The sequence below is a fragment of the Nerophis ophidion genome, linkage group LG20 (genome assembly GCF_033978795.1).
Source record: "Nerophis ophidion isolate RoL-2023_Sa linkage group LG20, RoL_Noph_v1.0, whole genome shotgun sequence".
Classification (NCBI taxonomy): Eukaryota; Metazoa; Chordata; class Actinopteri; order Syngnathiformes; family Syngnathidae; genus Nerophis; species Nerophis ophidion.
Genome location: NC_084630.1, coordinates 43,475,611 through 43,499,059, shown reverse-complemented (window position 1 = coordinate 43,499,059; position 23,449 = coordinate 43,475,611). Strand labels below are relative to the sequence as shown.

At 41.7% G+C, this 23,449-nt stretch overlaps 2 protein-coding genes and 1 long non-coding RNA gene across 9 annotated transcripts in view; 1 reads left to right on the top strand and 2 right to left on the bottom strand.

The window, feature by feature from the left end:
- Positions 1-700: 700 nt before the first annotated feature.
- Positions 701-3,490, bottom strand: rln3b (relaxin 3b). The gene is made up of 2 exons (XM_061881303.1): positions 3,316-3,490; positions 701-3,247 (listed from the first exon to the last, which is right to left on the bottom strand). Exons 1-2 carry the CDS (start codon positions 3,488-3,490, stop codon positions 2,967-2,969), a joined length of 456 nt encoding a protein of 151 aa, XP_061737287.1. The 3' UTR covers positions 701-2,966.
- Positions 3,491-11,321: 7,831 nt separating this feature from the next.
- On the bottom strand, positions 11,322-22,660 carry LOC133539173 (uncharacterized). Of its 2 annotated transcripts, XR_009803201.1 has the most exons (3): positions 22,170-22,660; positions 14,922-15,022; positions 11,322-11,732 (listed from the first exon to the last, which is right to left on the bottom strand). It is a non-coding gene; the product is annotated as an uncharacterized LOC133539173 (long non-coding RNA). The 2 variants fall into 2 exon arrangements; XR_009803200.1 differs by lacking the exon at positions 14,922-15,022.
- The window catches only part of rfx1b (regulatory factor X, 1b (influences HLA class II expression)), a 23,553-nt gene continuing 15,062 nt past the window's right edge, over positions 14,959-23,449 (top strand). For 4 of the 6 annotated variants that reach the window (XM_061881300.1, XM_061881298.1, XM_061881299.1 and 1 more), the window contains exons 1-2: positions 14,959-15,119; positions 18,738-19,116. In XM_061881300.1, coding sequence (XP_061737284.1) covers positions 18,765-19,116 — 352 coding nt within the window. In that variant the 5' untranslated portion in view covers positions 14,959-15,119; positions 18,738-18,764. Of the gene's footprint in view, positions 15,120-15,257; positions 15,283-16,891; positions 18,250-18,737; positions 19,117-23,449 lie in introns of those variants that run through there. The other 2 variants (XM_061881297.1, XM_061881296.1) reach the window with 2 other exon arrangements.

The window sequence follows — 23,449 nt, the reverse complement described above, 5'->3', positions numbered from 1 at the left end:
CCTTTCCATCCTTTGAAACTGAGCTACTGTGTGGAACAATTTCCTTTGTGGCTCAATAAAGATGGTCTAAGTCTAAGTCTAAGTCTAACACTATTGAATTAAAAAAAGAACAAAATACAAAAGCACTTTTTCCCCCAACAACAGTCTTCAATAAAGGTAAAAATGAAGGTATGTGTTAATTTATCCATTTCATCCATCATGTTTATATATATATTTTATATTATTTTCTGCATGTAAAACTATAAATATTAACGTTTAATACAGTTAAAACATATTGAGTGTTGATATTTTTGGGTGTTTTGAATTTATAATCGAATTTATGTTAAAAATAGTGTCAGTTTTCGTGTGATTCAGTCTTCGTCTGATCTTTTGGATTGGATTACTAAGGAAACCGGAGTTGCCACAATAATTTGTAACTTTAACATGTGAACGGTGTTCACTAACAAGCTTCTAAAAACTCTTTCATTGAAGCTTGAAATGTGTTCTCATATTATAGTTTGGTCACAATATTAATACTGCAGCTAAAAATATGTTCAACCTCTAACACCAACTGCAACAGCTGTGGATTTCAGTGCACTAAACACGTTTCATGCTTGGTGTGTTGGCTGCACCGTACATATAATCACTTTAGCACTATTGCACGGACGGGAAATAAATGCATTATGTGGATGTAAAAGAGGATAAGACTTTATTTTTATTTTTATCACAGACAAACATCTTTATTAAACATGCAGTATATATTTGTCTTAAAACCCACATTGACCACATTTGGGCAATAATTCACACATTTATTCACACAATGTATGAACTAGATCAGAGGTTCTCAATAGACCGGCCGACCAGACATCACCCAATTAATGAAAACATAAAGTTTTACAGAAAAAGATATGTGACACCGAGATGAACAAGGAAGCTATGGTACAAATCCCAGTCGAGGTAATTGGTAACATACATAAATATTTTTTTTTTTCATTAAATATTACACTGTAAATATTTCATTGAAAATTCACAGGAAATGACTGGCTAAACAGCAACATTTACTGCAATTTACAGCAACTGCAGAGCTGTGGTTTTACAATTAATTGCAATAAAGTTACAATTAAATGCTGTAACATCACAGTTTTAATTTCATCATCATCATGGGGTATCAGGGCTCTCCAGTCTTCTTTGTCGTCCGCTCTATGTATGAGTTCTTCATTATTGATATTTCCCATAAAATGTCTTAGGCCAGTGGTTCTCAAATGGGGGTATGCGTACCCCTGGAGGTACTTAAATGTATGCCAAGGGGTACGTGAGATTTTTTTTAAAATATTCTAAAAATAGAAACAATTCAAAAATCCATCCATCCATCCATTTTCTACCGCTTATTCCCTTTCTGGGTCGCGGGGGGCGCTGGCGCCTATCTCAGCTACAATCGGGCGGAAGGCAGGGTACACCCTGGACAAGTCGCCACCTCATCGCAGGGCCAACACAGATAGACAGACAACATTCACACTCACGTTCACACACAAATCCTATATAAGTATATTTATTGAATAATGCTTTAACAAAATATGAATGTCAGTTAATAAACTGTGAAAAAAAATGCAACAATTCAGTGTTGACAGCTAGATTTTTTGTGGACATGTTCCATAAATTTTTGTGAAGAAATGTCTAGAAGTAAGTTGATGAATCCAGATGGATCTCTATTACAATCCCCAAAGAGGACACTTTAAGTTGATGATTACTTCTATGTTGAGAAATCTTTATTTATAATTGAATCCATTGTTTATTTTTCGACCAGTTTTTAGTTGTTTTTATATCATTTTTTCCAAATAGTTCAAGAAAGACCACTACAAATGAGCAATATTTTGCACTGTTATACAATTTAAAAAATCAGAAACTGATGACATAGTGCTGTATTTTACTTCTTTATCTCTTTTTTCAACCAAAAATGCTTTGCTCTGATTAGGGGGTACTTGAATTAAAAAAATGTTCACAAGGGGTACATCACTGAAAAAACGTTGAGAACCACTGTCTTAGGCTGTTGATATATGTTATTCGTTGTCCACCTGGAGCTTTCTTTCCTTCTAGTTTTCCTGTTAACATCAGTTTTTCTAATCTGTCTTTTCAAATGATATGTCCGAGGAATTTCAGCCGCCTATTTCGAATCGCTGCAATTAGAGATCTTCTTGTTTTTGCCTTTGCCCGTACCTAATAATTTTATTTTCAGTCTGTGATATTCTGAGTATTTTTCTGTAAAAACACATTTCAGTTGCCTCTAAGTTTTTCAGTTGTTGATGGTTTAATGTCCAGCATTCACAGCCGTAAATGAGGACAGACCATACATACGTATTGAGGACTCTGAGTTTGGAGTCAATTGAGATGTTTGTATTTTTAAATATAAAACTCATTTTGTTGAAGCGGTCTATTGACATGGCAATCCGTTTATCATTTATTTATTTTATAGTTATAAAATAAAAAGACATGCTCTGACGTCACAATTGTAATGAATTGTTAATTACTCTCTCTCGTACAGTATATACCACTATATACTGTACAAAGGTGCAATTAGATTGATTGAAACTTGTATTAGTAGATTGCAAAGTACAGTACATACAGTACAATTGACCTCTAAATGGTAACACCAGAATAAGTTTTTCAACTTGTTTAAGTCAGGGTCCACGTTAATTAAATTCAATGTAGTCTACAGATCCCCTTAGGAGACAAATCTGTTAGAATTTATATGAATGTGTTATGATGTTGCAGAGGACTGGGATTACAGACTTTTACCATGCAATAACAGCTCACTTCTGTGAAATATAAGGTTACGGTACAGAAATTAACTGTGAAATCCCAGAACATTTTTAAAGCTTATATATATTTGTACCAACATACATTTACATTGTAATTTTTTGAGGGTTTTTTATTCCTGGCCCTTGGGCAAATGTAATTGAGAACCCCTGTACAAGAAAGGCCAATGTTTTTTAGCATAGGGAGCTGATTTCACTCTTACTGCAGCCCCATTTGCAGCAAGCATTAGATAGGCCCACCACCACATCGCGCCCTTTCCTGTCTACACTTTGTAGGGCCTCTAGGACCTCCTGGGAAATTGGCGAGCGAGCCGAGCGGCGAAATTCCGCGGCCACAGACGCCACATCTATAGTCTGTTCTTTCCAAATGTTGGACGATGCAGCGTCCTGCTCACCGGCGAGTTGAGGGAAAGGATTCGCGTTCCATTGGTCAAACGCCTCGTCTCCAATAAGAGCTGATTAAAAAAGGGAACGTATAGCTCTCAGAATGAGTATTTTCATATAGGTCATTTTGCAGTCTTACCTGAGTCTCCCACACTCCTCCTCCAGCGGGAGCCCCCACAGGTAAAGATGACAGCGCGTATAAACTCTCTGCCGCACAGCTTCATCCCATAGAAAGAGGGATGAGCTTCGTTGAGCCGGACCCTGTCCACCAATGCCACCAAGAGACAAAGAGTCAAGACGGCTGCTTTCCACATGGCGCTCAAAAAAAAAATCTCCCTGTGGACGTCTTAGAGTGTCGGAAAGGACTGTATCGGGTGGTTTGCGTTTCATTTCATTTCCGACCTCTTATATACGCCTTGTCTTTTCTGACTGGTATCTCTAGCTTTTGTCATACCCAAAGATAAGAGCTGAGACCTTTCTGGGCAACAATGCATTAACAGAAAAGTTGTGACTATACGTAGAGAATGATGAAGTCACCAGACTTTTCTGCAATCTAATCATCCATGACCTTTTGTTTGGCCTTTTTGCTCCCGATGTTGTTCGGTTAAGCTTTGTTTGTAAGACAACAATATCACCGCCACCGTGTCGCCCCGACAGGAAAATGATGGAGATGAGCTTCAACTGCATTATCTTTTGTTTCGACTCTCTTTTCTGTATTTCACATGCACGCTTACCCAAACAGTTGGGGGTGTTTGTAACAAGCAGGGCCATGGCATAATCACTTCATGGTTCTTTAATGGCGCAGTTGGAGCAGATGTGACATGTCGCGCTGTAATTGTTAAGCCGGAAGTACGCTATATTGCCAAAAGTATTTGGCCCCCTCCCTTGACTCACATATGAACTTGCAGTGCCATCCCATTCCTAACCCATATAGGGTTCAATATGATGTCGGTCCACTTTTTGCAGCTATTACAGCTTCAACTCTTCTGGGAAGGCTGTCCACAAGGTTGCGGAGTGTGTTTACAGGAATTTTCGAGCATTCTTCCAAAAGCGCATTTGTGAGGTCACACATTGATGTTGGTCGAGAAGGTCTGGCTCTCAATCTCCGTTCTAATTCATCCAAAAGGTTTTCTATCGAGATCAGGTCAGGACTCTGTGCAGGCCAGTCAAGTTCATTCACACCAGACTCTGTCATCCATGTATTTATGGACCTTGCTTTGTTGGAGCAGGTGTGACGTGTCGCGCTGTAATTGTTAAGTCGGAAGTACGCTATATTGCCAAAAGTATTTGGCCCCCTCCCTTGGCTCACATATGAACTTAAAGTGCCATCCCATTCCTAACCCATATAGGGTTCAATATGATGTCGGTCCACTTTTTGCAGCTATTACAGCTTCAACGCTTCTGGGAAGGCTGTCCACAAGGTTGCGGAGTGTGTTTACAGGAATTTTCGAGCATTCTTCCAAAAGCGCATTTGTGAGGTCACACATTGATGTTGGTCGAGAAGGTCTGGCTCTCAATCTCCGTTCTAATTCATCCAAAAGGTTTTCTATCGAGATCAGGTCAGGACTCTGTGCAGGCCAGTCAAGTTCATCCACACCAGACTCTGTCATCCATGTATTTATGGACATTGCTTTTTTGGAGCAGTTGGAGCAGGTGTGACGTGTCGCGCTGTAATTGTTAAGCCGGAAGTACGCTATATTGCCAAAAGTATTTGGCCACCTGCTTTGACTCACATGTGAACTTGAAGTGCCGTCCCATTCCTGACCCATATTGGGTTCAATATGATGTCGGTCCACTTTTTGCAGCTATTACAGCTTCAACTCTTCTGGGAAGGCTGTCCACAAGGTTGCGGAGTGTGTTTACAGGAATTTTCTACCATTCTTCCAAAAGCGCATTTGTGAGGTCACACACTGATGTTGGTCGAGAAGGTCTGGCTCTCAGTCTCTGTTCTAATTCATCCAAAAGGTTTTCTATCGGGATCAGGTCAGGACTCTGTGCAGGCCAGTCAAGTTCATCCACACCAGACTCTGTCATCCATGTATTTATGGACATTGCTTTGTTGGAGCAGGTGTGACGTGTCGCGCTGTAATTGTTAAGCCGGAAGTACGCTATATTGCCAAAAGTATTTGGCCCCCTCCCTTGACTCACATATGAACTTGAAGTGCCATCCCATTCCTAACCCATATAGGGTTCAATATGATGTCGGTCCACTTTTTGCAGCTATTACAGCTTCAACTCTTCTGGGAAGGCTGTCCACAAGGTTGCGGAGTGTGTTTACAGGAATTTTCGAGCATTCTTCCAAAAGCGCATTGTTGAGGTCACACACTGATGTTGGTCGAGAAGGTCTGGCTCTCAGTCTCTGTTCTAATTCATCCAAAAGGTTTTCTATCGGGATCACGTCAGGACTCTGTGCAGGCCAGTCAAGTTCATCCACACCAGACTCTGTCATCCATGTATTTATGAACCTTGCTTTGTTGGAGCAGGTGTGACGTGTCGCGCTGTAATTGTTAAGCCGGAAGTACGCTATATTGCCAAAAGTATTTGGCCCCCTCCCTTGACTCACATATGAACTTGAAGTGCCATCCCATTCCTAACCCATATAGGGTTCAATATGATGTCGGTCCACTTTTTGCAGCTATTACAGCTTCAACTCTTCTGGGAAGGCTGTCCACAAGGTTGCGGAGTGTGTTTACAGGAATTTTCTAGCATTCTTCCAAAAGCGCATTGGTGAGGTCACACACTGATGTTGGTCGAGAAGGTCTGGCTCTCAGTCTCTGTTCTAATTCATCCAAAAGGTTTTCTATCGAGATCAGGTCAGGACTCTGTGCAGGCCAGTCAAGTTCATCCACACCAGACTCTGTCATCCATGTATTTATGGACTTTGCTTTGTTGGAGCAGGTGTGACGTGTCGCGCTGTAATTGTTAAGCCGGAAGTACGCTATATTGCCAAAAGTATTTGGCCACCTGCTTTGACTCACATGTGAACTTGAAGTGCCGTCCCATTCCTGACCCATATTGGGTTCAATATGATGTCGGTCCACTTTTTGCAGCTATTACAGCTTCAACTCTTCTGGGAAGGCTGTCCACAAGGTTGCGGAGTGTGTTTACAGGAATTTTCGAGCATTCTTCCAAAAGCGCATTGTTGAGGTCACACACTGATGTTGGTCGAGAAGGTCTGGCTCTCAGTCTCTGTTCTAATTCATCCAAAAGGTTTTCTATCGGGATCACGTCAGGACTCTGTGCAGGCCAGTCAAGTTCATCCACACCAGACTCTGTCATCCATGTATTTATGAACCTTGCTTTGTTGGAGCAGGTGTGACGTGTCGCGCTGTAATTGTTAAGCCGGAAGTACGCTATATTGCCAAAAGTATTTGGCCACCTGCTTTGACTCACATGTGAACTTGAAGTGCCGTCCCATTCCTGACCCATATTGGGTTCAATATGATGTCGGTCCACTTTTTGCAGCTATTACAGCTTCAACTCTTCTGGGAAGGCTGTCCACAAGGTTGCGGAGTGTGTTTACAGGAATTTTCGAGCATTCTTCCAAAAGCGCATTTGTGAGGTCACACATTGATGTTGGTCGAGAAGGTCTGGCTCTCAATCTCCGTTCTAATTCATCCAAAAGGTTTTCTATCGGGATCACGTCAGGACTCTCTGCAGGCCAGTCAAGTTCATCCACACCAGACTCTGTCATCCATGTATTTATGAACCTTGCTTTGTTGGAGCAGTTGGAGCAGGTGTGACGTGTCGCGCTGTAATTGTTAAGCCGGAAGTACGCTATATTGCCAAAAGTATTTGGCCACCTCCCTTGGCTCACATATGAACTTAAAGTGCCGTCCCATTCCTGACCCATATTGGGTTCAATATGATGTCGGTCCACTTTTTGCAGCTATTACAGCTTCAACTCTTCTGGGAAGGCTGTCCACAAGGTTGCGGAGTGTGTTTACAGGAATTTTCGAGCATTCTTCCAAAAGCGCATTGGTGAGGTCACACACTGATGTTGGTCGAGAAGGTCTGGCTCTCAGTCTCCGTTCTAATTCATCCCAAAGGTTTTCTATCGGGTTCAGGTCAGGACTCTGTGCAGGCCAGTCAAGTTCATCCACACCAGACTCTGTCATCCATGTATTTATGAACCTTGCTTTGTTGGAGCAGGTGTGACATGTCGCGCTGTAATTGTTAAGTCGGAAGTACGCTATATTGCCAAAAGTATTTGGCCACCTCCCTTGGCTCACATATGAACTTAAAGTGCCATCCCATTCCTAACCCATATAGAGTTCAATATGATGTCGGTCCACTTTTTGCAGCTATTACAGCTTCAACTCTTCTGGGAAGGCTGTCCACAAGGTTGCGGAGTGTGTTTACAGGAATTTTCTAGCATTCTTCCAAAAGCGCATTTGTGAGGTCACACACTGATGTTGGTCGAGAAGGTCTGGCTCTCAGTCTCTGTTCTAATTCATCCAAAAGGTTTTCTATCGAGATCAGGTCAGGACTCTGTGCAGGCCAGTCAAGTTCATCCACACCAGACTCTGTCATCCATGTATTTATGGACCTTGCTTTGTTGGAGCAGGTGTGACGTGTCGCGCTGTAATTGTTAAGCCGGAAGTACGTTATATTGCCAAAAGTATTTGGCCACCTCCCTTGGCTCACATATGAACTTAAAGTGCCATCCCATTCCTGACCCATATAGGGTTCAATATGATGTCGGTCCACTTTTTGCAGCTATTACAGCTTCAACTCTTCTGGGAAGGCTGTCCACAAGGTTGCGGAGTGTGTTTACAGGAATTTTCTAGCATTCTTCCAAAAGCGCATTGGTGAGGTCACACACTGATGTTGGTCGAGAAGGTCTGGCTCTCAGTCTCCGTTCTAATTCATCCCAAAGGTTTTCTATCGGGATCAGGTCAGGACTCTGTGCAGGCCAGTCAAGTTCATCCACACCAAACTCTGTCATCCATGTATCTATGGACATTGCTTTGTTGGAGCTGTTGGAGCAGGTGTGACATGTCGCGCTGTAATTGTTAAGCCGGAAGTACGCTATATTGCCAAAAGTATTTGGCCACCTGCTTTGACTCACATGTGAACTTGAAGTGCCGTCCCATTCCTGAACCATATTGGGTTCAATATGATGTCGGTCCACTTTTTGCAGCTATTACAGCTTCAACTCTTCTGGGAAGGCTGTCCACAAGGTTGCGGAGTGTGTTTACAGGAATTTTCTAGCATTCTTCCAAAAGCGCATTGGTGAGGTCACACACTGATGTTGGTCGAGAAAGTCTGGCTCTCAGTCTCTGTTCTAATTCATCCAAAAGGTTTTCTATCGGGATCAGGTCAGGACTCTGTGCAGGCCAGTCAAGTTCATCCACATCAGAGTGTGTCATCCATGTATTTATGGACCTTGCTTTGTGCACTGGTGCACATTCATGTTGGAAGAGGAAGGGGCCCGCTCCAAACTATTCCCACAAGGTTGGGAGCATGGAATTGTCCAAAATGTTTTGGTATCCTGGAGTATTCAAAGTTCCTTTTCACTGGAACTAAGGGGCTAAGCCCAACTCCTGAAAAACAACCTGACACCATAATTCCTCCTCCATCAAATTTCACACTCGACACAACGCAGTCCCAAATGTACCGTTCTCCTGGCAACCTCCAAAACCCAGACTCTTCCATCAGATTGCCAGATGGAAAAGCGTGATTCATCATTCCAGAGAAGGCGTCTCCACTGCTCGAGAGTCCAGTGGCGGCGTGCTTTACACCACAGCATCCGACGCGTTGCATTGGACTTGGTGATGTATGGCTTAGATTCAGCTGCTCCGCCATGGAAACACATTCCATGAAGCTCTCTGCGTACTGTACGTGGGCTAATTGGAAGGTCACATGAAGTTTGGAGCTCTGCAGCAACTGACTGCAGAAAGTCTTTGCACTATGCACTTCAGCATCTGCTGACTGTCAGTATACGTGGCCTTCCACTTGGTGGCTAAGTTGCTGTTGTTCCCAAACTCTTCACTTTTCTTATACTAAAGCCGACAGTTGACTTTGGAATATCTAGGAGCGAGGAAATTTCACGACTGGATTTGTTGCACAGGTGGAATCCTATGACAGTTTACAATTACTGAGCACCTGAGCGCGACCCATTCTTTCACAAGTCTCCATGCCTAAGTGCTTGATTTTATACACCTGTGGCCAGGCCAAGTGATTAGGACACCTGTTTCCCATCATTTGGATGGGTGGCCAAATACTGTAGTGTATGTGTGTGTAAGAAGGTGGCTTGACCAGAAGCCAGTGTCATTAAAGACAACCTCTTGATTTCCTCGTTACAGTCTGTCTTTTCTGCTAAACTTAATCTAATTACAAAACCTTTGTTACACAAACCAGCGTATTTAAATTTCGGATAACGGCGCTGTGGAGAGGCGTAGTCGATGCTGGAGCCCAGTCCAAGATGGCGGCATGGAGGCGGAGAATACAAGCGACCAGCGAGGGGGGCGTGTCGGGAGCGATGCCGCAAGCGAGATCAGGTGCGTGGATCGCACAACGGGCCACAATTAATGTATCTCCTAACTATGTATAAAAGGGGAGAAGGAGGAGAAAACGGGGCAGAAGGAGTTGGAGAGCCTGCAGCAACGGATGAAGAGCGGAAGCGAGAGAGAACAGGACGGCGACGACGAATACGTGGCCGACTAAGGAGCGACACGGGGAAGCAAGCAGGGGGAGCGATGACGGCGCAAAATACTTTCTTTATTGCAAAATAAACGAGAGTCAAACCTGCAAAAGCAATGTCCTTCCTTGGTGGTCAGTGGAACCCGCACGACGGCGCCAAGAGACTGTCACAGGCGCTGATGTTACTTTTTGTGCAAACTCCCTCTAGTTTGTGCGACGATAGTTGGCGACATGAACGACATCTTGAAGTACTTGGTCTTCCCAGATGTTAATGTCCTACGTGTGGTGTTTAGAAAAGGCCTTGTTGAATTTATCCGTGGTAAACGCAAATAAACCCAACCAGCGTAGTTTGTTGTCCTCAGTTTGCTGTCCATTGAGCATTCATGCTCGCGTCGCCATCTTCACATTCATGTTTCGCTCTAAGATGCTATGCTATTGATGTGCGCCGATGATAAAAACGTTTGTCGCTGCAATTAAGTAACTGAGTTTTATCTAAAGTTCCATCGGAGTTTTGAGTTTTTCCTTGCCCTGATGTGGGATCTGAGCCGAGGATGTCGTTGTGGCTTGCGCAGCCCTTTGAGACACTCGTGATTTAGTGCTATATAAGTAAACTTTAATTTATTGAGTGTGAATGTTGTCCGTCTAACTGTGTTGGCCCTGTGATGCGGTAGCGACTTGTCCAGGGTGTACTCCGTCTTCCTACACCAAATGCAGCTGAGATAGTCTCCAGCACCCACGCGACCCCGAAAGGGACAAACGGTAGAAAATGGATGGATGATTGATGATTGAAAAATATGTGTTTATCTGTGTGATGACAAATTGAACCGGAAGTGGTATTTTAGCTTTTCTTTTGCATTTAGCATGTTTTTTTTTAGCATAACGTTCAGCAGGCGTCCTATTGTCGTTTTTTAAAAGTGTCATTAAATAGTTGTTCAACTTTTGTTTCAGAAATGAAGATAGAAAAAATGGTCCGAAATTTGTTTTTTGATTTGCATTCAATAATTGGAAATAGAATGAACGGAAAGTACACGAACCCAAAATGTTTGTGACACTTGTTGAAAGTACAGTATGTTTGAAATAAATTAACCATCATTTTTTTTTAAATAAATTATGCAACTTATCCAGTGATGTGTGAGTAATTTAGATTAGGGGCAGCACGATGGAACAGGGGCTAGTGCACGTGCCTTACAATACGAAGGTCCTGAATTCAATCCCGGGCTCGGGATCTTCCTGTGCGAAGTTTGCATGTTCTCCCCTTGAATGCGTGGGTTCCCTCCGGGTACTCCGGCTTCCTCCCACCTCCAAAGACATGCACCTGGGGATAGGTTGATTGGCAACACTAAATGGTCCCTAGTGTGTGAATGTTGTCTGTCTATCTGTGTTGGCCCTGCGATGAGATGGTGACTTGTCCAGGGTGTACACCGCCTTCCGCCCGAATGCAGTTAGATAGGCTCCAGCACCCCCCACGACCCCAAAAAAGAGACGAGCGGTAGAAAATGGTTGGATGGATGGATTTAGATTAGTTTATTTCAAAGGGAACAATGCAATCTCATAAACCACATGACCACACATGGTTAAAAAAAGCCAGAATTAGCCAGAAGGCTAGTTTTCATCTGTAGTCCCCTGGACATGATGTACAAAAGCAGTACAATTAAAATTTAAAAGAAAAAGAAAAGAAAGAGAGAGAAAAAGAAAAACAGCAAACAATACAATTTAACATATTGTTTACAACGTCGGGCAGCACGGTGACACAGAGGATAGTGTGTCTGCCTCACAATACGACGGTCCTGAGTAGTCATGAGTTCAATCCTGGGCTCGAGATCTTTCTGTGTGGAGTTTGCATGTTCTCCCCGTGACTGCGTGGGTTCCCTCCGGGTACTCCGGCTTCCCCCCACCTCCAAACACATGTACCTGGGGATAGGTTGATTGGCAACACTAAATCAGCCCTAATGTTTTGATTGATTGATACTTTTATTAGAAGATTGCACAGTACAGTACATATTCCGTACAATTGACCACTAAATGGTAACACCTGAATAAGTTTTTCAACTTGTTTAAGTTGGGGTCCACGTTAAAGGCCTACTGAAATGAGATTTTCTTATTTAAACGGGGATAGCAGGTGAATTCTATGTGTCATACTTGATCATTTTGTGATATTGCCATATTTTTGCTGAAAGGATTTAGTAGAGAACATAGACGATAAAGTTCGCAACTTTTGGTCGCTAATAAAAAAGCCTTGCCTGTACCTGAAGTAGCAGACGATGTGCGCGTGACGTCATGGGTTGTAGGGCTCCTCACATTGTTTACAATCATAGCCACCAGCAGCAAGAGCGATTCGGACCGAGAAAGTGACGAATTCCCCATTAATTTGAGCAAGGATGAAAGATTCGTGGATGAGGAACAGTTTCAGTGAAGCACTTAAAAAAAAGAAAAAAAAAAAGAAAAGAAAAGGCGACGGCTCCAGGCACGGCAGTGTGAGCGACTCAGATGTTATTAGACACATTTACTAGGATAATTCTGGAAAATCCCTTATCTGCTTATTGTGTTAATAGTGTTTTAGTGAGATTATAAAGTCATACCTGAAAGTCGGAGGCCTGCGGTGACCGCCAGTGTCTCTGAGGGAAAATGGAGGAGCCAAGATCACAGCTGCCTTTTTTGACAGCTGCTGCAGGAGGTCGCATAATCCGCTCAAGTCTCCGGTAAGAGCCGACCTAATATCACAATTTTCCCATCCAAAGCCTTGCTGGTTGACGTAGAGAAACATGTTTGCTTTACTGCTCTGTGTTAAAGCTTCACAACAAACAAAGAAACACCGGCTGTGTTTCAGTTGCTAAAGGAAGCTGCAATCCACCGCTTTCCACCAACAGCATTCTTCTTTTTTGATCTCCATTATTAATTGAACAAATTGCAAAAGATTCAGCAACACAGATGTCCAAAATACCGTGTAATTATGCGATGAAAACAGACAACTTTTAGCCTTAAGTGGTGCTGGCAGAACAAGTCCGCTCCAACCAATAACGTCACAAGCACGCGTCAACATAAGCGTCATCATTCCGCGACGTTTTCAACAGGATACCTCGTGGGAAATTTAACATTTCAATTTAGCAAACAAACCGGCCGTATTGGCATGTGTTGCAATGTTAATATTTCATCATTGATATATAAACTATCAGACTGCGTGGTCGTTAGTAGTGGGTTTCAGTAAGCCTTTAAAGAAATTAGATTTTCTTATTCAAACGGGGATAGCAGGTCCATTCTATGTGTCATACTTGATCATTTCGCGATATTGCCCTATTTTTGCTGAAAGGATTTAGTAGAGAACATCCAAGATAAATTTCACAACTTGAGAAAAGCCCTGTCTTTACCGGAAGTCGCAGGCGATGACGTCACATGTTGATGGCTCCTCATATATTCACATTGATTTTAATGGGAGCTTCCAACAAAAACAGCTATTCCGACCGAGAAAACGAGAATTTCCCCATTAATTTGAGCGAGGATGAAAGATTCGTGTTTGAGGATATTGATAGCGACGGACTAGAAAAAAAAAAAAAACGTGATTGCAATCGCGTTGCATTGAGACGGATTCATATGTTTTTAGAGACATTTACTAGGATAATTCTGGGAAATCCCTTATCTTTCTATTGTGTTGCTAGTGTTTTAGTGAGTTTAACAGTACATGATAGTCGGAAGTGTACGTCCACGGCCGGGTGTTGACGCGCAGTGTCTCGGGGAAGTCGACAGAAGCTCAGCTGATATCCGGTAAGTGGCGACTTTTTACCCACAATTTTCTCACCGAAACCTGCTGGTTGACAAATGGTCGGGATCCATGTCCCCTCTGATCCATAGTTAAGTTTAACCAAGGAATCACCGTGTGTTTGTGTGGCTAAAGGCCAAAGCTTCCCAACTCCGTCTTTCTACTTTGACTTCTCCAATATTAATTGAACAAATTGCAAAAGATTCAGCAACACAGATCTACAAAATACTGTACTGTGTAATTATGCCGTTAATGCAGACGACTTTTAGATGTGTGTGTGTGCAGCGCTCATATTCATAACAGCCCGTGACGTCACACGTACACGTCATCATTACGTGACGTTTTCAAGAAAAAAGTCCCGGGAAATTTCAAATTGCAATTTAGTAAACTAAAAAGGCCGTATTGGCATGTGTTGCAATGTTAATATTTAATCATTGATATATAAACTATCAGACTGCGTGGGGAGTAGTAGTGGGTTTCAGTAGGCCTTTAATCAATTCATGTTAAATGTGAATGTGAAATTTGTCTGTCTATATGTGACTTGTCCAGGGTGTACCCTGCCTTCTGCAGGAATGCAGCTGAGATAGGCTCCAGCACCTACTCAGTGGCCTAGTGGATAGAGTGTCCGCCCTGAGATCAGTGGGTCGTGAGTTCAAATCCCAGTTGAGTCATACCAAAGACTATAAAAATGGGACCCATTACCTCCCTGCCTGGTACTCAGCATTAAGGGTTGGACTTGGGGGTCAAATTACCAAAAATGATTCTCCCCTCACCTCCCAGGGGGTGATCAAGGGTGATGGGTCAGATGCAGAGAATAATTTCGCCACACCTAGTGTGTGTGTGTGACAATCATTGGTACTTTTAACTTTAACCCCCCTGTAACCCTAAAAAAGGGACAAGCGGTAAAAAATGGATGGATGGGGTAGTGCAATTTCATAAAACACATTACCACACATGGTTAAAAAAGCCAGAATTAGCCAGAAGGCTAGTTTTCATCTGTAGTCCCCTGGCCATGATGTAAAAAAAAAGCATTAAAATTACATTTTAAAAGAAAGAGAGAGAAAAAGAAAAGCAGCGCACAATACAATTTAACATATTGTTTACAAAGTCGCCCTGGGGGGTTTTGATTGTAAATTGTTAAAAAGTTACGTAAAAAGCAATAAAACATAAGTACAGATGCATATTATGTGTTATACTCAATCTCAGAGGGATTTGTGAGACCAGACCAACTGGTGAATCCGCATTGAAAACTGGAAGTGGTCATTAGACGCTTGGCCCCGGTGAGAGTGATTGACAGGAAGAATCGACCACTCAGCAAAGAGTATTTTCCATGACGCACGGCCCACCTCCGTAATCAGCCAATCAGCATGCAGCAGGGGGCCGGGCTTCAGCAAGAGGCTAGCAACAGTTGCCCCGGTGAAGGCGAGGCGCCATAGTCACGGTAGTCCTGGCGACAAGAACCAAGCAACGGGAGTCAACAACAACCCTCATCTAAGAGGGAAACTTAGGACCAAAAGGCCAATATCGGGAGGAAAAAAGCAAAGGTGAATGATTAAATAATGATTTGAAATGAATGTATGCTCTCCAAAGTGCCCCGCGTGAAAGCGGCCGAGCGTGTCGCTGATGAAAGTGGTTGCTAGCTTCTCGCGCGCGCAGGCGGTTGTTATGGCGATGTCACAGATCTCTGATAGGAGCACAAGATGGCGGGTGTGGTATAATGATATGGACTCCGGCACTTCTCCTCCACGGCGGGCGTCACGCCAGCCCGTGTTTGTGTGGACGCGGAACTTTCGAACGCCGCGGAAGTTTACAAGTTTCACGTCGTGTTCCGCGGAAGGTGTACACGCAAGCTAGCACGGGGCGCTAGCCGAAAGCTAGCGACTATTATTGGCTACTAGCAGTCAAGCTATCGTATCGCCAACTCCGCACGAACAAATATCACATAAAATCAACCACTTAAAGCGATTATGTGCTTAGTAATGTAAATATTTGGAAGTGGCGAGTTTGATATTTCTTTACGCAACTTGAGAAAAGTTTTTCGTTTTGACATTGTGGACACTCTGCGAGCTTGGTGGTCGTCCGTGCGCCGCGTAGACCGAGTGGGAACTTCCACTGCCACGCAGGAGTGGCTTATCTTCGAGTGGGACGGTCTAAAGTCCAATCATTCAAATCGTAAACCAGGGGTCACCAACGCGGTGCCCGCGGGCACCAGGTAGCCCGTAAGGACCAGATGAGTCGCCCGCTGGCCTGTTCTAAAAATAGCTCAAATAGCAGCACTTACCAGTGAGCTGCCTCTATTTTTTACATGTTATTTATTTACTAGCAAGCTGGTCTCGCTTTGCTCGACATTTTTAATTCTAAGAGAGACAAAACTCAAATAGAATTTGAAAAGCCAAGAAAATATTTTAAAGACTTGGTCTTCACTTGTTTAAATAAATTCATGTATTTTTTACTTTGCTTCTTATAACTTTCAGAAAGACAATTTTAGAGAAAAAATACAACCTTAAAAATGATTTTAGGAGTTTTAAACACATATATCATGTTAGACCCGCTCGACATCCATTGCTTTCGGTCCCCTAGAGGGGGGGGGTTGCCCACATCTGAGGTCCTCTCCAAGGTTTCTCATAGTCAGCATTGTCACTGGCGTCCCACTGAATGTGAATTCTCCCTGCCCACTGGGTGTGAGTTTTCCTTGCCCTTTTGTGGGTTCTTCCGAGGATGTTGTAGTCGTAATGATTTGTGCAGTCCTTTGAGACATTTGTGATTTGGGGCTATATAAATAAACATTGATTGATTGATTGATACCTTTTTACCTTTTAAATTCCTTCCTCTTCTTTCCTGACAATTTAAATCAATGTACAAGTATTTTTTTATTATTTTTATAAAGATAATAAATACATTTTAATTTAATTCTTCATTTTAGCTTCTGTTTTTTTGACGAAGAATATTTGTAAAATATTTTTTCAGACTTATGATTAAAATTCAAAAAAATATTCTGTCAAATCTAAAAAAATCTGTAGAATCAAATTTAAAGCTTATTTCAAAGTCTTTTGAATTTATTTAAAAAATTTTGTTCTGGAAAATCTAAAAGGAATAAGGATTTGTCTTTGTTAGAAATATAGCTTGGTCCAATTTGTTATATATTATAACAAAGTGCAGATTGCATTATAACATGTCATCAAAATTCTAAAATTAATCTTAATCAGGAAAAATTACTAATGATGTTCCATAAATTCTTTTTTATTTTTTTTCAAAAACATTCGAATTGGCTAGTTTTTCTATTCATTTTTTTCAGTTGAATTTTGAATTTTAAAAAGTCGAAATTGAAGATAAACTATGTTTCAAAATTTTATTTTAATTTTTTTCTTGTTTTCTCCTCTTTTAAACTGTTCAATTAAGTGTTTTTTTCATCATTTATTCTCTACAAAAAACCTTCCATAAAAGGAAAAAAAATGTACGACGGAATGAAAGACAGAAATGCCCATTTTTTTTATACATATAGATTTATTTATTAAAGGTAAATTGAGCAAATTGGCTATTTTTGGTAATTTATTTAAGTGTGTATCAAACTGGTAGACATTTGCATTAATCAATACCCAAGAAGTAGCTCTTGGTTTCAAAAAGGTTGGTGAACCCTGTCCTAAACATTATGGGTACAACTATTCGACAGCGTGGCGTGGTTGGGAGAGTGGCCGTCCCAGCAACCTGGGGGTTCCTGGTTCGGTTCCCACCTACTACCAATCTCGACACGTCCATTGTGTCATTGAGCAAGACACTTCACCCTTGCTCCCGATGGGCATACTTGCCAAACTTGAGACCTCCGAATTCGGGAGATGGGGGGCGGGATTTGGTGGTAGCTGGGTGTATATTGTAGCGTCTCGGAGGAGTTAGTGCTGCAAGGGTTTCAGGGTATTTGTTCTGTTGTGTTACAGTGCGGATGTTCTCCCGAAATGTGATTATCATTCTTGTTTGGTATGGGTTCACAGTGTGGCACATATTTGTAACAGTGTTAAAGTTGTTTATACGGCCAATCTCAATGTGAGCTGTATGGCTGTTGATCAAGTATGCCTTGCATTCACTTGTGTGTGTTTGTAAAAGACGCATATATCATGTGACTGGGCCGACACGCTGTTTGTACGTAGGAAAAGCGGACGTTACAGGTTGTAGAGGATGCTAAAGGCGGTGCATTCAAGGCACGCCCTCAATATTGTTGTCCTGGGTTAGTGCTGCAAGGGTTTTGGGTATTTGTTCTGTTGTATTTGTCGTGTTACGGTGTAAATGTTTTCCCGAAAGGTGTTTGTCATTCTTGTTTGGTGTGGGTTCACAGTGTGGCGCATATTTGTAACAGTGTTAAATTTGTTTATACGGCCACTCTCAGTGTGAGCTGTATGGCTGTTGATCAAGTATGCTTGCATTCACTTGTGTAGTTTGTTTTAACGATTCGAATCAGAATTGGTTGTTGACGATATGATTCAGGGACGATATACATATATATATTTTTAATAGCGATACCAAAAACTATAAAAATGGGACCCATTACCTCCCTGCTTAGCACTCAGCATCAAGGGTTGGAATTGGGGGTTAAATCACCAAAATTATTCCCGGGCGTGACAACCGCTGCTGCTCACTGCTCTCCTCATCTCCCTTGAACAAGGGGATGGGTCAAATGCAGAGGTTAATTTCACCACACCTAGTGTGTGTGTGTGTGTGTGTGTGTGTGTGTGTGTGTGTGTGTGTGTGTGTGTGTGTGTGTGTGTGTGTGTGTGTGTGTGTGTGTGTGTGTGTGACAAGCATTGGTATTTTAACTTTTTAACTTTAAAATGATACGATTCAGTGAGTTGAAATCGATTTACTAACTTTTAGCAAAACAATTCAAGCAGTGTACATTTTACATGTCAACTGCCATGCTTGCAATGATAGGATTGGAAAATGTATTTCCGGTAACATTTCTTGAGGTTCTATTTTTGTGTGCTAGACCCAAGCAGGAAAGTCTAAAAAAAATTGCATAGCTGTTGAAAAGACCTACTTCCTCCTATGTCACACAAAGACACACACACACACTGAGGTTCATGTGGCAATAACATACAAGTAAATGAATACGCTGCAAAGACATGTTTATAGCTATTCACCATTGAGAACAGTCTCCCTCTTTTTATGTACAGAATTAGTGCCTCAAAGCATTGGTTGCCATGGCGACTTCTGGATACTCAGAAGACCTCCAGCCTCAGCAGACCAACACAGTAACCATAGCAACACCGGCTGCCACCACACCCTCATCCGCCAAGACATCAGCACACTTCCTGGCCGGACTACCACTAACCTCTGGGAGCGTTGCAACAGCAAACCAATCAGCCATGGCCTCCAAAACTGGACAGGATGCACTTTCTTCCCAAGCCCCGCCCACCCAGGCTAGGAGCCAGAAAGCAGCGGTTTTGACGGCTCCCCCACAACAGTACATTAGTCCCGAGATCCAACACACTGTGTCCCAGAAGAGTAATGGTCAGAGCACATCACCCCAGTACATCATTGTGACGGTTACAGGTGAGTGACTTGCACCTGACACAAACAAATACAAACATTCTCACGGGCTAGCTCACGCAATCATTAAGATTAAGGTAGGCAAGTTTCATGAAAAATATTTTTGCAGCGTAAGCAACACATCTGATCATATTTGCTTTGGCACGATATTGTTTTGGGAAGGGATATATTTATTTTTAAAATATGATAGTTGTGTATAGGGTTAATAATGTAGTAAACCCTCTTACTCCTTAACGATCATTACCTCTTATTTGTTTTTTTTTTTACACACCTTTCCTTTTGACACAGTAAAACAGTAACCAGACGGACAAAACGAGCGCGAATACACTAAAAATACAAAACCAATGTCCACCAAACTTTGTAGAGAGGTAGAGCATTGGCTGGGGAAATAAATAAAACATTTTGGGGGAGAATATCTTATTCAACAGAGCAAACACAGGGCTACACCAAATAAAAACAATCATTACACAACTCCACATATATTATAATGTAGGTGGCTGAGCGAATCCATTACATTTTAGTGAGGAACTGTAGAAACATGTTTTAAACGTTTTACCACAGTTTATTTATTTGACAGGGACAGTACACTAAAAAATTGCTACCCATAAGTAACCAATGTCAAAGTACATAAAACTTCTAGCCCCAGTTTGAGTCACTTTGGCATCAAAAAAATAGCTCACTCACTCCAAGAATAATAGTGGCTATTTGTCATCCTCCATGAACCAGGAAGTAGCCATCTTACTAACAAACAGTTGGAATACCAAACACCATAATTGCAGGGTTTCCCCGACATTGCCAAGATGCTTGTAATGGTGGGGGAGTGGTCAATAGGACATCATAATGTTATTTGCAATGATGCATATATTTTCTTTTAAAAGACAAAAAAGGTATACAAACACTTAAAACAAATCTATCATTAATCATTGAATTAAAATGTGTTTTTCTTAATATTGTTTGCTCTATTTTCTATCGTTTTGCACTTTTTTTTTTTTTAATATAATTGTTGTTGCTTATTTTACAGTGTCCTTGGTTGAGAATTGTTTTTCTCCAATCCTTTTAGTCAGTCTTTCTTTATCAAAAACGACCGGCAACAAATCTATTATCTAGTTCTGGTGTTATTGTAGTCTGTATTCGTGTTTAGAGACTCTTTACTCATGTCGCTGCTGGGATCCTTTCTCTCCTGAGTCATCTTAAATTTTGAATATCGCTGTTCGCGGGTATATCGCCAATACATTAAAATACGTCCACTTTGCGGACATGCTCCCTTTGATCCAGACAACCCAGTATGTATTGCTAACGTCATTACAAAATTCGGCTTCGGCAGCACTGTTCTGGTATTTAAAGTATGTCTTTCTTCAGCGGCCAAAGTTTCTGTACATCACTAGTCAATAGGGCGAAAATAATAAACTATACTGTATACATCCATTCATACTGTAACTACCTGCTAGTGTTAATGTGTATGTTAGTGTGTTAGATGTTAATTTTTCCAATCGTCTGTGAACAAACAGTCGGCGGAGAATGAGGAAGTGTTTTTGTGTGTTTGGGAGTGATGCACGGAGACGTGTGTGCATGGAGGAAATACTTGTTGGAATTGGGCCTGTTGTTAGCTTACAATTGGCTATGACTGCTTAAAAAACATCAGACTTTGTGTGGACGCCACAGTGTAATATATTTTTGGGTTTTGTTTACACGTTAAAAAACAACAACTAATTTTTAAGTTGTGGCGGCTAATATGCTGCCGTTGCGCACTGCTGCAATCAAATACATTAAGGGGAAACCCTTAATTGTTTGTTCTTTAAAGTGTTGTTAAAGGGGTCATATCATGATTTTTATTATATTTTTAAAACAATTAATTTTTGGCTACATAAAATGTAATGATGGTTGTTTAATCAAAATTTTGCATAGATTTAGCGGCAAAGACCTATTTTTAAGCAACTTTTGGACTGCATCTAGTTGTTTTGAGAGGCGAGGTTGTTAGATGCGAACGAAGACCTCCTCACGCTGACTGGGCTTTCGTCCCTGCCTCGGCAGTCTTGTTTTATGAAATATTGACACCAGTGTTTGCCACCAGCCATCTAATTTTTACTTGACTTTCACTACAACACAACATCCCATTCATACAAGACAAGATCCCAGGGGATTAAGGGAGACCAGCGGCTCACCGTGGTTTGTTGTATGAACCAAGGAGCAGACGATGCGGCGGACAGAAAAAGGAAGACCGGCTTCAAATCTGGTACTATAAACTGGCTAAGGTTAAACTTCTCTCTCCCTTCAGTGCCAAATCCTGGAAATATACATGTGTATATTGACAGTAAAATTATTTTATATTCTCTATCATTTAATACTTTCACTGCTGCTGCTTTGACCACTTGTAAACAATAAAAGCTTGAGCCGTCTATACTAGGCTGACCATATTCTGAAATCCCAAAGAGGACACATATACTGTATGCGTGCCAAGGCGGGCAGCACGCCAAGGCCGGGACTAGGTGAAAATTTGCCAATGATACTCGAACTTGCTTTATAAATAATATATTTATTTAAATAAAGCATTTTTTTCCCCCTCTGTTGACGGCTGTGTTGGCGGTAAGGATTTCTAAAATGCGGTGCCAGGGACCCCATCAAGTTATAAAAATGGGGTCCCACAGCAAATTTTTGGGGTCCCACTTTTTTGTAAGCGTTTTGAAAACAAATGATAAACGTATTCATTATCCTGTTGTATCTCACATTCTATATCGTGTTTTGGAAAAAGATTGTCATAAATGTTACTTAATTCATTTAAAAAAATAATAAAAAAAAGAAAACAAATGTGTATACATATGTAAATGTATTCGGTTATAAACATTCATTCACTTTCTTCTTTCCTTCATGGATCTAAACCTTACCGCTGCTGGTAGTTTTACCTAAGTTTTTATTTAATAAGTTGTAGGTGTATTTATTTCAGTATAAAAGTGTAAAAGGTGTTTTGCTTAGGTCATGAAATGATAATAATGGTGTGCCAGGGCATACATACATACATTTTATATTTAACGCTTAAATCTCCGGAGTCTTACACTCACCTTAGTGTTTACCAAGAAGTCTATTTCCTTTTCCCGGCGAAACTCGAACCAACACTTCCTGTCAATAGCGTCACTTCCCTAACTTCCCCGGAAGTCCCGCCCCCAACCAAAGCCATTGGCTAACACCCCGTAGCCAGCCACTACAATATTTACAGGTAGTGTTATGTTATGAGCCAGGGAATTAAAGGACTACACTACCCAACATGCAACAGGAGTGACAAGCATGCGCGATAGCCCGGTAAAGGGGGGTGGTGTGTCGCCATGGCGGCATCTTGTATGTTGTGATAAGCACGCTCTGAAAGTAAAAGTTAAGAACTCAGCCAACAAATACACGCAACCCTAATTCAAAATGCCGGTGCGCGCTCCCGCGAGGGGGTACATTTTACGGCGGGGTTGCATAATTCGGCACAACACCGGACATTTGACGCATTAAAAAAAAAACGCCCGGACACGCCTGACAACGCCCCAAAAGAGGACATGTCCGGGGAAAAGAGGACATGTCCGGGGAAAAGAGGACATGTCCGGGGAAAAGAGGACATGTCCGGGGAAAAGAGGACATGTCCGGGGAAAAGAGGACATGTCCGGGGAAAAGAGGACATGTCCGGGGAAAAGAGGACATGTCCGGGGAAAAGAGGACGTATGGTCAGCCTAGGCTATACAGTAAACTATGCTATGAGCCACGTCGCAAATGTAATAACAGATTGTAATACTAACTGGTCCATTGCCAAACACACTAAAGTTGTTTTCAGGAAAATCATTCTTTATTTTGGCGGTGGACTGTGACACTGGTGTCTTATTGTAGAAGGCTAAGCTAGCTACACAACAATTCAAACTAACGATGCTGATGTATCATTCAAACATTTCTAACACTGCTATTACTTACCGTTTCTTTAGCCACATGTACATGGACAGCATTTATGTATTCTGATCGTCATTTGGATTAGAATGTTACTGTGTACTTGGACCCTAAAAAATGATCTGTTTATGATATAAATTTTCATACGTCACAATATAAATCATAATACTTTACTTTTGCAGAACCATGGCTTTGTGCATTTCTGCTTGTCCGACGTTATCTTGTCTTTATGTTACAACTTTCTGTGTATGTGTCTGAGGCTAGCAGTTAGCACTTGAATTAGCTGTAAAGTTGTAAATAAAACAGCTTGTTAAGACAAGTGGATCCCTTCTTTTATTGTTATATCAACACATGAGACTTCAGACCATATTGTTGTTATTGCTACTCTCATTTTAAAGCAACAAACTCAACAGCATATAACGCT